Source organism: Cibotium barometz, chromosome 13, assembly GCF_041138505.1.
Source record: "Cibotium barometz isolate CiBa-2024 chromosome 13, ASM4113850v1, whole genome shotgun sequence".
NCBI classification, from domain to species: domain Eukaryota; kingdom Viridiplantae; phylum Streptophyta; class Polypodiopsida; order Cyatheales; family Cibotiaceae; genus Cibotium; species Cibotium barometz.
In genome coordinates, this window is record NC_141058.1 from 41,047,193 (window position 1) to 41,061,306 (window position 14,114).

At 44.2% G+C, this 14,114-nt stretch overlaps 1 protein-coding gene across 1 annotated transcript; it reads right to left on the minus strand.

Moving 5' to 3' along the window:
• Positions 1-9,642: 9,642 nt before the first annotated feature.
• Positions 9,643-11,315, minus strand: LOC147632684 (adenylate kinase isoenzyme 6 homolog). Its single transcript, XM_086807496.1, has 3 exons — positions 11,056-11,315; positions 9,958-10,103; positions 9,643-9,881 (listed from the first exon to the last, which is right to left on the minus strand). Exons 1-3 carry the CDS (start codon positions 11,242-11,244, stop codon positions 9,692-9,694), a joined length of 525 nt encoding a protein of 174 aa, XP_086663622.1. The 5' UTR covers positions 11,245-11,315; the 3' UTR covers positions 9,643-9,691.
• Between the last annotated feature and the right edge of the window lie 2,799 nt (positions 11,316-14,114).

The following is a 14,114-nucleotide window of genomic DNA, read 5'->3' on the forward strand; positions in this document are numbered from 1 at the left end:
AGTACCAAATGTACGTGCTGTGAAATGGCACCAAGTGTACCTATTTGAGTACTTGCTATTGATACTACATAGCAGTAATTGCTCGTGCACTTGTACCTATACCTGTTTGTGTACTCATACCAATAGTAAGGCTTGAGCCACGGTCCCTACGAGGGTGTGAACAAGGCTCTATTATGAGAGAACCTGTTTGTGCGTGGTCTCAAAATGACAGTTTCACGTTGACTTCCCTCCAAGGGTATGAGATTGGTGGCCAAGCTACTCATTCGAGGAGTCTGCTGACTTCGACAGCCTACTGTCACACACTTTTTTTGGGTAACTTGTATTTATACTTGCATTGAATTGGATTATCTGGCAGGCACACCCTTGGAACTTTGTACAGATTAAATACTCCAATAATATACTCGACAATATAGTTGCTGGGGGAGGGGGGCACTCACAGCCCCACTGGTGGTGCAGTGCCTGTCACCCCACTGATGGTGTATTGTGCAATGCATGTCTCTTTTGTAGATTATTTGTGTAGTGATGGATCATTCAATTCCTTTGTGCAATGTGGCTTTTACATTCTTTTAACAATCTGGCCACATATGGCCCATCCTAGGGTGGAAATCGGGATCTCTTGGGCATCCATGGTACTCATACACAAAATGGCTTCTCCTCATGAAGTGAGCATCGAGCTAGCCCAGTAACCCACGCAATCAAGACAATGAGGGTGGGCATTCAATTCCAATAGGGTGTGCCAATGCTTTACTCCTCATCCCATTAGTAGGTTCAAGGCTTCCCTATCTTCGGGTCAATTCATCAAGGCTGGCTCTTAGTCTCCTTTATTTTTTTATTCAAGATGTCAGGTGGGCATCAAAATTTCTATGGAGATGGCTGAGCAACCCGGGCCAAGATTATCATTTGGCCATATTCTTCTCCAGTTTCGCGCCAATTTATGGGGCCTAGCAAACTTCTTGCCCAGTGTTGGATCCAAGCACTCGGGATCCCAGTTTTCACACCAATTTGTGACTAGTGTGTGGATCCAAGTGTGTGGATCCAATTTGTGACTAGTGTGTGGATCCAAGTGTCTAGATCCTAGTTCCACGCTTTCCAATGTGCCAGACTTGTGCTCGAAAATGTAGTGTTGTACATGTTCCATGACCGAGAGATTTATTCATAACAAAGTGCACATGCACACATGTTTGCATGTTTGAAACCATTCTCCAGTGAATTGTTTTCATGTGACTGTCTACTTCATGGGCCTGGGATGCCTACCCGTGAAGAATGCGAATGCTATGTATTCTGATGTGTTTTGTGGCATGTGAATAGGCGGTAAGTGCACTCTAAACAATTCTCAGGAGGAAGCCCTTGCTGATATGTGATTGTTTCTAGAGAGCCCCCTTGGCTGCATATTGCTGTTATCCCGAACCTTTTACGGACATGTTTGTGCTCATGGGCAATGCTTGTGGTCAACCGATAGTGTCCTACGTGCTCTTCTTCACCGTGCACAAGAGTGACCACCACCGGTGCCAGTTCATCACCGTGAGGCTACAATCCAAGTACTAATACAGGCACACCAATGATGTGTGTGTATCTTGAATACCAGTTTCAAGATTTCTTCACTCCAGTGAGAGGTGGGGAGTTGCTAGGAAAGCTCTACATCACGAAATCATAATTGGAAATATTGTTTCATACTTGTTTAATTTTCAGCATTGTCTATCTCTTGTTGTTTCCATTTCATAAGTGTTTTTAAGTGTTGATTATTTTACAAGACAATGCCCAATTAGTGCTCACACCCAACCAAGCAAATTAGCGCCAGCATGGCCTAGAGTATTATCATTTAGTGACCTAAGAAAGACACTAAGATGGAGGCTGTATACACTATGAAAGAAGGGTGTACAATGCAATGAAGGTAGATCTCAAAATTGATGTTTTCAATATATGAAAGAAGGGTGTACGATGCCGTGAAGGCAGATCTCAAAATTGATGTTCTCCATATATGAAAGGAGGGCGTACAATGCCGTGAAGACAGATCTCAAAATTGATGATCTGAATATGATGGAGGCTATCGAACATGCGCTCATTCAGGCCCTAAAACCCAAGGACTGTATATCCCACAAAGATCTCCCTCTATCTTGAGTGGGGTCCAATATGGGTATATCAGCCTACACTTGCATGTAGCCTATTCAGCATGAGGCCAAACCTACCTAATCCGTTTTTTAACAATCTGGCCACATATGGCCCATCCTTGTGTGGAAACCGGGATCTATTGGGCATCCATCCATGCTATTCATACACAAAGTGGCTTCTCCTCATGAAGGGAGCCTTACAATGTAGAGCTAGCCGGTATCCACACAATCAAAATGACGAGGCTAGAGCACTGATTTCCAACACGAGGCGTCTGTCCTTTATTCCTCAACCCACAACTAGGTTCATGGCTTCCCCATCTCCCGATCAATTCATCAAGGCTGGCCCCTAGTGGAGTCCATGAGCTACTGCTTGAAGGTATGAGACAATTTTATAGACCTTTCATTCACACTTACACACCCTCGAGGAGTTCCTATATTTCGAGTTGGCAAGGGGAACCTACCACGACTTACCTTGCTTGTGACAAGGGGAACCTACTACGTTTTGCTACTATCATGGAGGAGTTCTTCCTTTCCTACTGGGCTAAAACCAGTTGGCATCAGTCCCATCAATTTGTGGGCCCACCTCAATGGTCAAGTTTTTCTAGTGCATCCCAGTAGTACACCCCTGTATGCTATCTGGAATGCCAAGTGAACATCAGAATCTCTATAAAGTAGGAAATCGCCCCCTCCTATGCAAATGGGAGAAGCTGTTATATAGCTTTGTGGGGTTGTCCTTTGCAAGGCAAGTGGTGGTGATCAACTAGGCGTTCTTGATCACCATGTGGTACATCATCTGTTGTTGGGTTTTCTCCTATGCATGCATTGGCTAGGTTCAAAGACATCACTCATAACTTCCTTTAGGCATGAGGAGAAGGCCGAGCATCGCGAGACATGGTGGCCTAGAGTATCGTCACCCCCCCCCCAAAATAATAATAATAATAATAATAAAATCTCCAACATTGGGGAGGGAGGGGCAGTAGAAGCATCTCTTGGTCTCCTGTGTTGCAACTCACACTCCTAATTACAGTGGTCCTTCGTCCCCAAGTGCACCCGAGTGCACACTTGATCTTCGATAAACTCCACTTTGCAAGTTTGGACAGACTTCTAGCTAGCCTTATTGGAACCTGTGCTATACTTGAGCCAACCCTTTATCAGTCCCTCACAACTGATGAGGAGCACCTCCTACGATGGAATGCCCTTATACACCTCTCCTCTGGCCACCACCTTGGAGCCCACACTCACATCCCTTGGGGTCACCTTGTCTCTGACCCAGCACAGTCAATGGGATCCTGGCTCCACGTTATGCAGTTTCTGTGATATGCAACGAAAGTCTTTGTATTGGAAGATCCTGTCACACAAATGCTCACACCGTCTTCTGTATCCTAAGTTTTGTGAGTTTAGCAATCCATTTCAATACTTCAAACTTTAAAGAGATGAGAGAGATATATGAGAACTGTACACTAGATTGGGTCCCGAATTACCCACTGAAGGGCCCCCTATCCCGATAACGAGATAGTATTTGCTTTATTTCTTTAGAGATTGACTGTGGACTGCAGATAAGCCAAATGCAAGATCTCCGAGGATCGGAGATTGGCTGAACTGTACACAGCTATAGAAACACCTCGATGACCTGATCTCGAGCCTATGCACTCTTCCCAAGGGCATGAGGAAGGACTGCACACCTGAGGCTGAGAAAAGGAGATGGTGGACTGTTCTAAGCTATGTTAGAATGCTGTAAATGCTTATGAATGCTGTGTTACCTTCACCAGATGACTGTTGCATGTATGGATGATGCACAGAAGATGCAAGACTGAAAACGCAAGCTGTAGGACTGAAACGCAGACTGTACTGCTGCTGGACAGAAACACGTGTACGGCTGCTGTGCTGGACAGAAACATAGACGTGTACTGATGCTGGACAGAACTGTAAACGCAGAGGTGTACGACTGGACAGATGCAAAAAACGTTGGCTGAATTCTGGCGTTAACTGAGGCTGGACTGTATGCTGAATCAGGGCTAATGCTGAATGCAACCCTCGCCTATGGTTGTAGGGACTGCTGAACTGCAGGTGTTGGATGAACAAGGCTGGTTGACGCAACCTCAAGCACTCCAAGAGCTCGATGAGACTAGTCTAGTGCTGAAGGCAAGGGAACTCCTAGGGTATAAATGACAAATAATGCAAATAATGTCAAATAAATACTATAAAATATGAAAAAAATACCAAATAAATCCTAGTAAATTTCCTAAGACTTCTGGGATGTTCTAAATGATGCACAGGCATATGAATGCATATTATGCAGGATGCAGAGTGCTTTTTGATGCAAACCCTAAGGTTTCTACTGACTCTACATGCATGAATGATTCTCTCCAATGACATCCAACTTTCTACTATAATATGCCACAGGTCTATTGTCCTGCTGGAGGACTGCACCTATGGCTACATTGCTGGCATCGATGATGACCTCGAAAGGTTCGTCCCATGATGCTAACTTTAATACAGGTGCTTCTGAGGCAGCTTTCTGGAGTGCACAAAATGCATCAAGCACCTTACTTGTAACTGAGACTTTCTGCTTGCGAGTCTTCACTCCCTTGAGCAAGTCGGTAAGAGGTGCTTCAAGGTTGGAAAACTGATGGACATGGGTGCTATAGGCCTGACAAAGACCTACGAATGAACAGATTTCTTGGGCGGTCTTAGGAATGTCCCAATCTAAGATCTCCTGAACCTTTGATGGGTCCAATCTAATCCAATCGGAACCGATGATGTAGCCTAGATACTGAACTTCCTTAACACCAAAAATAGACTTTTTGGCGTTTATGTAGAGCTGATTATCTCGCAAAAGTTGCAAGACTTTCTCCACATCTTTCTCATGCTGCTCCGCAGTGGCTGAAAAGACTAGTATGTCATCAAGGAATATCAAAACACACTTTCCAATGTGGACTGCGAAAATCCTAGACATCATCTTATTGAACGTTACGGGTGCATTTGTAAGCCCAAAAGACATGACTACGAACTCGTAGTGACCACGCTCTGTCCGAAAAGCTGTTTTTGGAATGTCAGCTTCAAAAATGCGGACCTGATGGTAACCACTCTTGAGGTCAATCTTAGTGAAAAACTTAGCACCGTCGAAACGCTCCAGAATGTACTCTATCCTGGGCATAGGAAACTTATTCTTGATAGTGAGTTTGTTTAATGCCCTGTAGTCTACACAAAGGCGTGCAGACTTATCCTTCTTTTGGACGAATAGGATAGGTGTAGCAAATGGGGAGGAAGAAGGCTGAAGGAATCCGGCTCGGAGAAGCTCAGATAACTGCTTTTCTAACTCGCCCTCTAAAGTCTTGGAAAGGCGATAGGAAAACCTGGGTGGGAGACTGGGCGGGAGATCGTCTCTAAGCATAATGTCTTGGTGTCTAGATAAGAGGTCTGCTAACTGAGGGACTGAAGATGTAACGGATGCTACTAATGAGGGAGGGGCTGATGCCAAGAATGCTTCTATCCCCACGAATCATGACAGGCTCAGGAAAACCTTTACAAATAGTAAAAGTGTCCTACCGCCAATTGGGAATAGGCTCATACTGACGGAACCACTGAATTCCTAAGATCATGTCACACCCCAACAGAGGTGAGACGATGAAATCTCGTTGAAATGAGGCCTTCTGAACTTCAAAGGCAAATTACTGTGCCTTCTGGGAAATGTGGGTGCGAAGACTAGGTGTAAACCCGTCCACATCGAGATGATATGGGACTAATGTGCAGTTCAATTTATTAGCCAACTGGGGAGAGATGGCGTCTTCAGAACTACCCATATCGAAAAGGACTACAAACTATCGGCCCTGGGTAGAGCCATAAGCTCGGATGAGGCTCTTCTGAGCAGCATCGCTCTCACCCTCCTGCTTAGCATCAAATACCACGAATGACATAGGATGCATGTAAGGTAAAAGTTGAAGTGCATTTGAGGTAGGAGGCGGGTCTGGAGGAGCTGGGGAGGCTGTGGCAACTGTGGCAGAAGGAGCTTTCGCGGCTTGTGCCGCTTGCCATTTGTGGCAATCCTTCTTACCATGCCTATAATATGACAGAAAAAACATCTATTTTCTGACCGGTACTTCCTTTGCTCCTCTGGAGGAAGATAACCTCCAGTAATGCTTGCTTTAGCCTTTTCATCAAGGGTTTTCTTAGGGTCTTTATCCTTCTTACCCCCCTGGACTGGAGCTATTACTGATGTCCTTCTTAGCATCTTTAGAAGACGCGTTACCTTTCCATGTCTGTGCAGCTGATTGCTGCTGCTGGGATTTGGTACTGGACTGAGATTACTGCTTGGGTTTGCCCCCGTTAAGCTTCATTTCTTCATTCTGAGCGAGAGTCAGAGCCTGATCATATGTACTTGGTTCAAAGTTACGAACTGTGAACCGAATGTTAAGAGTCCAATCCACGAATGAATTGCTCCATCTTAGCTTGCTCAGATAACCCTAACTGATGTGCTAAAGTAATAACCTTATCGAAAAACTGAAGCACTGGGGATCCGTTTTGTCTGAGTCCAAAGAACTCGTCTTTCAGACCGGGGTCTTCGTCGATCCTACGTTGGGCTTCCTTATAGTCCCGTCTTTCTACTTTTTCTCTTCTCCTTCGGGCCTCGTCCTCTCTCCTTTGTTGTTCCATCTGAAAGAAGAGGGAGATGTAGACGGGTGCTGCTGGAGGTGTAGAAGGGCGTGCTGCTGCTGCCTCCAAGAGTTGGAGACGCTCCATGAGCAGCAAGTTCTGAGCTCTAAGAAGAGCTATGGTGTCTGTTGTAGGCGGAAGAACAAGGTCTCCTTCGGAGGAGACGTCTTCCGGCTGATGAGTACTCTCTTATGTAGACATGATGCTGAAGTCGATGGTCGTGTGCCGGAATGCAATCTAACCATCCAAGGATGCCCCCACGCTAGGATACGGTGTGTGTGGACAATCTGAATCTGATACCAATGTGACATGCGGCGGAAGTCTTTGTATTGGAAGATCCTGTCACACAAATGCTCACACCGTCTTCTGTATCTTGAGTTTCGTGAGTTTAGCAATCCATTTCAATACTTCAAACTTTAAAGAGATGAGAAAGAGAGATATGAGAACTGTACACCAGATTGGGTCCCGAATTACCCACTGAAGGGCCCCCTATCCCGATAACGAGATAGTATTTGCTTTATTTCTTTAGAGAGAATGACTGTGGACTGTAGATAAGCCAAACGCAAGATCTCGGAGGATCGGAGATTGGCTAAACTGTACACGGCTGTAGAAACACCTCGATGACCTGATCTCGAGCCTATGCACTCTTCCCAAGGGCATGAGGAAGGGCTGCACACCTGAGGCTGAGAAAAGGTGATGGTGGACTGTTCTAAGGTATGTTAGAATGCTGTGTTACCTTCACCAAATGACTGTTGCATGTATGGATGATGCACAGAAGGCGGGGTACTGCTGTAGAAGTGATGCAAGACTGAAAACGCAGGCTGTACTGCTGCTGGACAGAAACGCAAGTGTACGGCTGCTGCTGGACAGAAACATAGACGTGTACTGTTGCTGGACAGAACTGTAAATGCAGAGGTGTACGGCTGGACAGATGCAAAAAATGCTGGCTGAATTCTGGCGTTGAACTGAGGCTGGACTGTATGCTGAATCAGGGCTGATTTGATGTTGAATGCAGGCGCCTATGGCTGTAGGGGCTGCTGAACTGCAGGCGTTGGATGAAAAAGGCTGGTTGAAGCAACCTCAAGCACTCCAAGGGCAGGATGAGACCAGTCTAGTGCTGAAGGCAAGGGAACTCCTAGGGTATAAATGACAAATAATGCTAAATACATACTATAAAATATGAAAAAAATACCAAATAAATCCTAGTAAATTCCCTAAGACTTCTGGGATGTTCGAAATGATGCACAGGCATATGAATGCATATTATGTAGGATGCAGAGTGCTTTTTGATGCAAACCCTAAGGCTTCTACCGACTCTACATGCATGAATGATTCTCTCCAAGTGGGTTAAGGGACTTGACTGACTGACTGACCCGCTAAGGCTGAGGAATGACCTACGTAGCTCGTGCTTGACTTATCCTGGACTGAGGATGTACAATGGGGTCACGGCGTACGACAATTATCATCCTATTGGGTTCTAAAACTGTACAACTGTTGCACTTATGATGATGAGCCATCTTGTCACCATGCACCGAGAGAAGAGTGCATGTGACAGTTTCCTCCCTCCCCGTTCAAAGAGAAGTGATTTGCATCTCTCTCTTGGGAGGAAAGGAGAGAGAGAGGGTGGAAGGGGAAGGAGGAGGGAGTGTGTGGTGGGTTTGGGGGGGACCTTATCCTTGATATTGACTCAGGCATCCCCCCAAAGTGGCAGACCCTTTAGCCTCACCTCTCCCCAAGTGTAGGTGGCAACCTTCTTCTAGCATGACATCTCCCTTGTGATCTTCAATACTCGAGAGGACTGTCTCTTGCTTCCCTTCAAAATGGGCAGCTGCAGAGCTCTACAACACACAGAAATCCCCTCCAAGGAGCACTGTCGGAGAGCCTATCATGAAAGTAAAATTGAGGAATGGAGTCTCTGAGGGCCTGTGGTCTGTTATATAGAAAGATCCCCCCTCCCTTTGAGTGGTTCAGCCTACTGTAGGGACCGCAAGATAAAAAGAAGTTGGCAAAAAGAAGTTAGCCCCTTGTGGCCTTCTCACCAGGCCTGCCCCTGGCCAGACCTCCCTATGGGCTGCCCTCCCTATGGACTGCATCAGCTGCTCTAAAGCTTGCGCAATCTACCATAATGGTTGCACAAATTATCCATGCTAGAATCTACCCTTCTGTGCTGTTCATACATGGCTCCTCCTGTTCCCACCTTTCCCCACTGGCTAGAAGCCCATTAGGGTTGCATTAGCTGCCCTAATGCTTGCACAAATTATCCACGCTAAAAGCTGCTCAGTCTCTGCATTTGCGGGATGGCTCCCAACATTGAAAGGTTTAGACTGCTCAACAACTGTGAGCTTTAGTTAAACTCACCACATGGAATCAAAACAACAATCTGACTGGAGTCTGAACCGATAGCTGGAATAAGAATAAGCTTAAAGCATTTCTATTAAATAAGCAACAAGAGTTTAACCAACAAAGTTTGATTAAAGTAATAGCCTTTCAGTCGAGCTGCTTTATGCTTATGTAAGGCTTTCATCCGACCCATTTCTTCAAATCTCAGTGTATTATGCTTCAAAAGACAGCCAATTGCCTGGAAGATAAGCTGAAGATCATAAGAAGGGCGAGCAATCATGCAACCCTTGACAAGAAGACGGGTGCACCCCGCAATCCCTAAAATTTCAAGAGTAATACAGACTAAGAAACATCACCCAAAGACCTTCATCATCATAACTCAAATATAGTGCTACTCATGTCACATAGATGTGATACACAAAGGAAAATGTCAGGAACCTTATATAAAGAGCCAATTCGATGGCTATTGCACAGCAGAATGTGAGAGAAAGTACACAAACCTTTGATGAAACTTTACATGTCAAGTATTTTGACCCTGAAAAACTCAAAGGGCTCTTGTAAGAGCCAAGCTGTAGAGAGTATAATATACATCAAGGTTCATGAGGCCTCCATGATGCAACCCATGCTTTGAGGACCTCCACATTATTACTCATGTCCTCTATTGTATTGCTAGCCATAATCATAATGATGTCATGATGGTAGCTGTCCTCAGCTTCTTCACGCAACACTTGGAAGATCTCACATTCAAGATTGCTTTGAAGTTTCTGTCCCATGTATCCCCTAAGAGTAACAAGCCATCTTCATAAATTTTTCCTAGTGTGCATAATAACAAGATATTCCTTGTATGAATCTGTACCTGTTTGTCAGCCTATCAAACAAGATAGAGTTGTCCGTTTGAAGAACTACCACCAAATCAAACCACCTTTCTGGAAAAAGTTCACAGCCATGGTAATCAACTATGTTTCCACCTTCTCTCATGGAGTCTTCCAGCTCATCGCAGAGCTGCAAAAGGGGTCCGAAATGTTGAAGAGATTTACTTGCAGAGCAAGACAGAAAACCCAAATACGAAAAAAAGGCCTACATATTAACCATGCCAATACGCCTTAAACCTTTGCAAGAAGGAGAACCCTACCGCTTTGAAGGCCTTAAAGCCTACCATTAAATGTTGGAAGAAAGACAACCACTACTTCTATAGTAAACTCTAGCCCTAGTACCATTGAAGATCCTAATAAAGGCATCGAACCATTACTACAACTAACTCTAGTACAGCTAAAAATCAAGTTGACAGCACCAATGAGGTGATAGCCCAAGTGGTGAAGGTGTTTGCCCTAGGACCAACAGGTCCTGGGTTCAGAACCGCACAAGGTTCATGTAACACGGTAACTACCAGTGGATCTTGGGCCTAAGGCTAGTCCTAAAGAAAAGGGAAAAATCAAGTTGACAGCCTTAAAACATACCACTAAACCTTGAAAGCAGAGAAACCCTATTTCTGCGATAAATCTTAGCCCTAGTGCTGTAAACATAATGTTGTAATAAACCCTTACCTAGGGCAGTTAATGATACAGTTCAAACGACACTTTTACACAAACGCAAACCCTAGCGTTGTAATCAACCCTAACCCTGATAGTGTTAAAACTGCTGTTCATAAGGCTAGTCCTAAAGAAAAGGGAAAAATCAAGTTGACAGCCTTAAAACATACCACTAAACCTTGAAAGCAGAGAAACCCTATTTCTGCAATAAATCCTAGCCCTAGTGCTGTAAACATAATGCTGTAATAAAGTTAATGATACAGTTCAAACGCTTAAACCATACAATACACTTTTACACAAACCCTAGCGTTGTAATCAACCCTAACCTTGATAGTGTTAAAACTGCTGTTCATACAATGTACGTGTCGAACCTGAGCAGGAAGGCAACCCTAGACCTGATACTGTTGAAAACCCTAGAATGTTACCAAGTCTTCGTTGAGGATGTGGCATTGGAGGTCGGGGTCCCAGCCATCGTGGAGGTGCTTCTCCTTGACGAGGTCTCCCACGTTGATGTGGCGAAGGTGGGCGGCATCTGCGAGGAGGGAAGAGGAGGAAGTCTTGCCTGTGCCTGGGGTACCTGTGATCAATATGTTGGGCTTCAGCCTGGCCACCATCTCTCTCTCTCTCTCTCTCCTGCTACTCTGTGTGTGTGTGTGTGTGTGTCTGCGTCTTCGTCTGGGACATAAAAAGTGTGTGACTAAAGTATATGCTACTATTTGGTTCTAGATCCTTAACTTTGGACCTACCTACACTCTCAGCTCATATGTCATGTCCCCATCTCTTGCCTTTGAAGTTTGCATCTCCTTAGGGTGTTTACACGTGTGCTTAGTAGAACAGAGAAATGGACAAGCCACCTTTCTCCTCTTTATCAAAGAACCAAAATGTGTGTAAACATAGGACATACTACATGTTCATGCATCGTGCCCCGGAGAACTCCGCACCATTTTTGGAAATTGCGGTGGACAACAGAAAGCTTTCGCTATCAAATTGGCCACCAGAATATGAGAAAACCTTCACCCCCACATTGCTTATAGAGAAACTTTTAGTTCAATAGACGGGATCCAACAATACAATGGCGCATTTAAAATTCTATTTCTAGGTGCATGACTATAAAAACCCCTTTATATATTGATGCTTCTTTTACTTGCTCAACTCAATGTAGCTCATTGATTTTTTACATGGGAATCGAACTCCACCTCTAGTAGCCCAGAAATCTTAATGCTGTAAGGAGCATGTGAACATACTAATAATGTTCTACTTGTGTTTTGGTCAATCAAAAGTCCTTATTTTACAATGTTTTTTTTAAATTAATGTATGTACTAGAAGGTTCTTTAAGCAATTGTCACAGTAACCTTGTTCTTTTAGTTAATGTATTGAGCTAGTAAAGATTCTCTATTGTGTAGATGAGGCCTTGTGCCATCTCACTTTTCAACCTATAACTTTTTACCCTACAATGCACAAAGCCACCCCGATTCTTTGTAGCCCCTCAACCCCAATTCAATCTCTCATCTATATATAGCTTTTACTCTCTCCATAGTCATCATCCTTTTGTGAATATATATTTAATAAAAACCCCTACCTCATTAAATGGCAACTTAAAGTGTGCGTGGGTAAGCAAATTTTACTTTCTCTTCTATTAGCAGTTGAGTGCCAAAAGGGAGTATTTAACTTGATTGTGGCTAAGATCAGTAAGCTAAGACAATTCATATTTGAAGATGCTTGTTTTGTAGACTAAATTAAAAATTAAAAATATCTAAAGTCATCAATACTGGAAGCATAAAATTTTCTAATCATCCAAGAGAGACGAGCATAGTGCAGGCAAGGGAGGACCAAGGGCTATTCTTAATCTAGCAAGTTATGTTGATTAAACAAAATGAGAAATGTATGGGACATTTATTAGCATTTTTGAGGCACTACTGCTGCAACATAGATCATTGATATACAATCATAGGCATTACTGCAACATAGAGCACCAAAGAAGAGAGTATATTATAGCATATAGTAAGAAGAAAGTATATTGGTTAGTGTGGTTGCAGCCGCCGGCAGGATACTGAATCGATGGGAGCTAAATAAGGGGTAGTATAAAGATGTGCAAGCATGAAAAACAAAAGTGTAAGCATTCTTGGTAGATTGTATAACCACCTCACGATGGTGCAGTCGTGATTGAGAATTATTGATTTACAGCATGCATTTGATGTCACAGACATGGGGCTTTTGCATTACTATTCGGGCATACAATTTATACCTTTTGAGGAGGGTATCATGTTGTCTCAGTGCAGATATGTTGAACAGCTCCTTGAGCATTTTCACATGACAGATTGTAAACCTTTTCTACTCCTATGGAACCAGGTTCAAAACTGTCACTTGAGCATGCTGGTGAGCCTTTTGATGTTGCCATCTATCAGCAAGCTATGGGATGCCTTATCTATTTATGCTCGACTCGTTTGGACATAGAGTATGTTGTTTCTCAGTTGACAGATTCATGCATTGTCTGAGCACTATGCGTTGGCAAGCGTGTAAACGTGTAAAAGCGTCTTTCGCGCAAAATTATTGGCAAGATATTAAAACCAATCATGTGTACTACATTGTAAAAAGTGGTTGTCTGCGCTTTTGCCGCACAGGTCGTAGCTGGGGACTTGCCGAACACCGTATGCGAGCCACGAATGGCTGCAAGCATACAACCAGGAAGGCAAGCTCAAACAGAATGCAAAAAGGTGTGTCACTCACCGCTTTGCTGCCGCCTCGAAGGATTCCCGCGTCGCAGCCGTGAAGGAGGAGCCGCCGTCGCCGCTCTACCACCTCGCCGCCGCCGCCGTGCCGCTACACAGTGCTCGATCGCTCTCTCACTCTCTCTCACTCTCTCTCTCTCTCACACACACACACGCAGGAGAAAGAAACCAAGGAGATAAGGCAAGATCACTCTTGTATTCACAACACATGAGAATGAGGATTTTAGGGTTACATTTGACTCTTATAGGTGACTTGGCCGTTCACACTTGGGCGCCCATACATGGTCGGCTGATCCTAACCCTTATCCTACTGATATTCAAGGTGCGCCTCTCATCGGCGATCACCCAATCCCTTCATCCTTAACATATGGTGCCGACAAGCCCGGCCCATGACTCAGAATAGTTAAACTAATTACATGACGTAAAACATAGTACGTCTCATTGTCCGTCTCATAGGTTAACATGCCCCCCTTCCTGATGTAGATTCCATCCTCGGAAGCTATGGTATGGTAAGCTCGACAGGGTTGTTGTGGTGGACCGTCTGCAAAACAGGGAAGTAGAGTGAAAGTATGCTGGAATTCAAGTGTAGAAATTCAAGCATGTTAGACCACAATGGATGTTGCGATGAGAACTTAGTTTAAGGGTCACATGAATGAGCTAGTGTAGCAAATTAACAGGAGTTTAAAATTATTGAAAGTAAATCAAGAGTTAGCAAGGTGTCAAAGGTTAATCAAGGTTTATAACTGGCCTAAGTC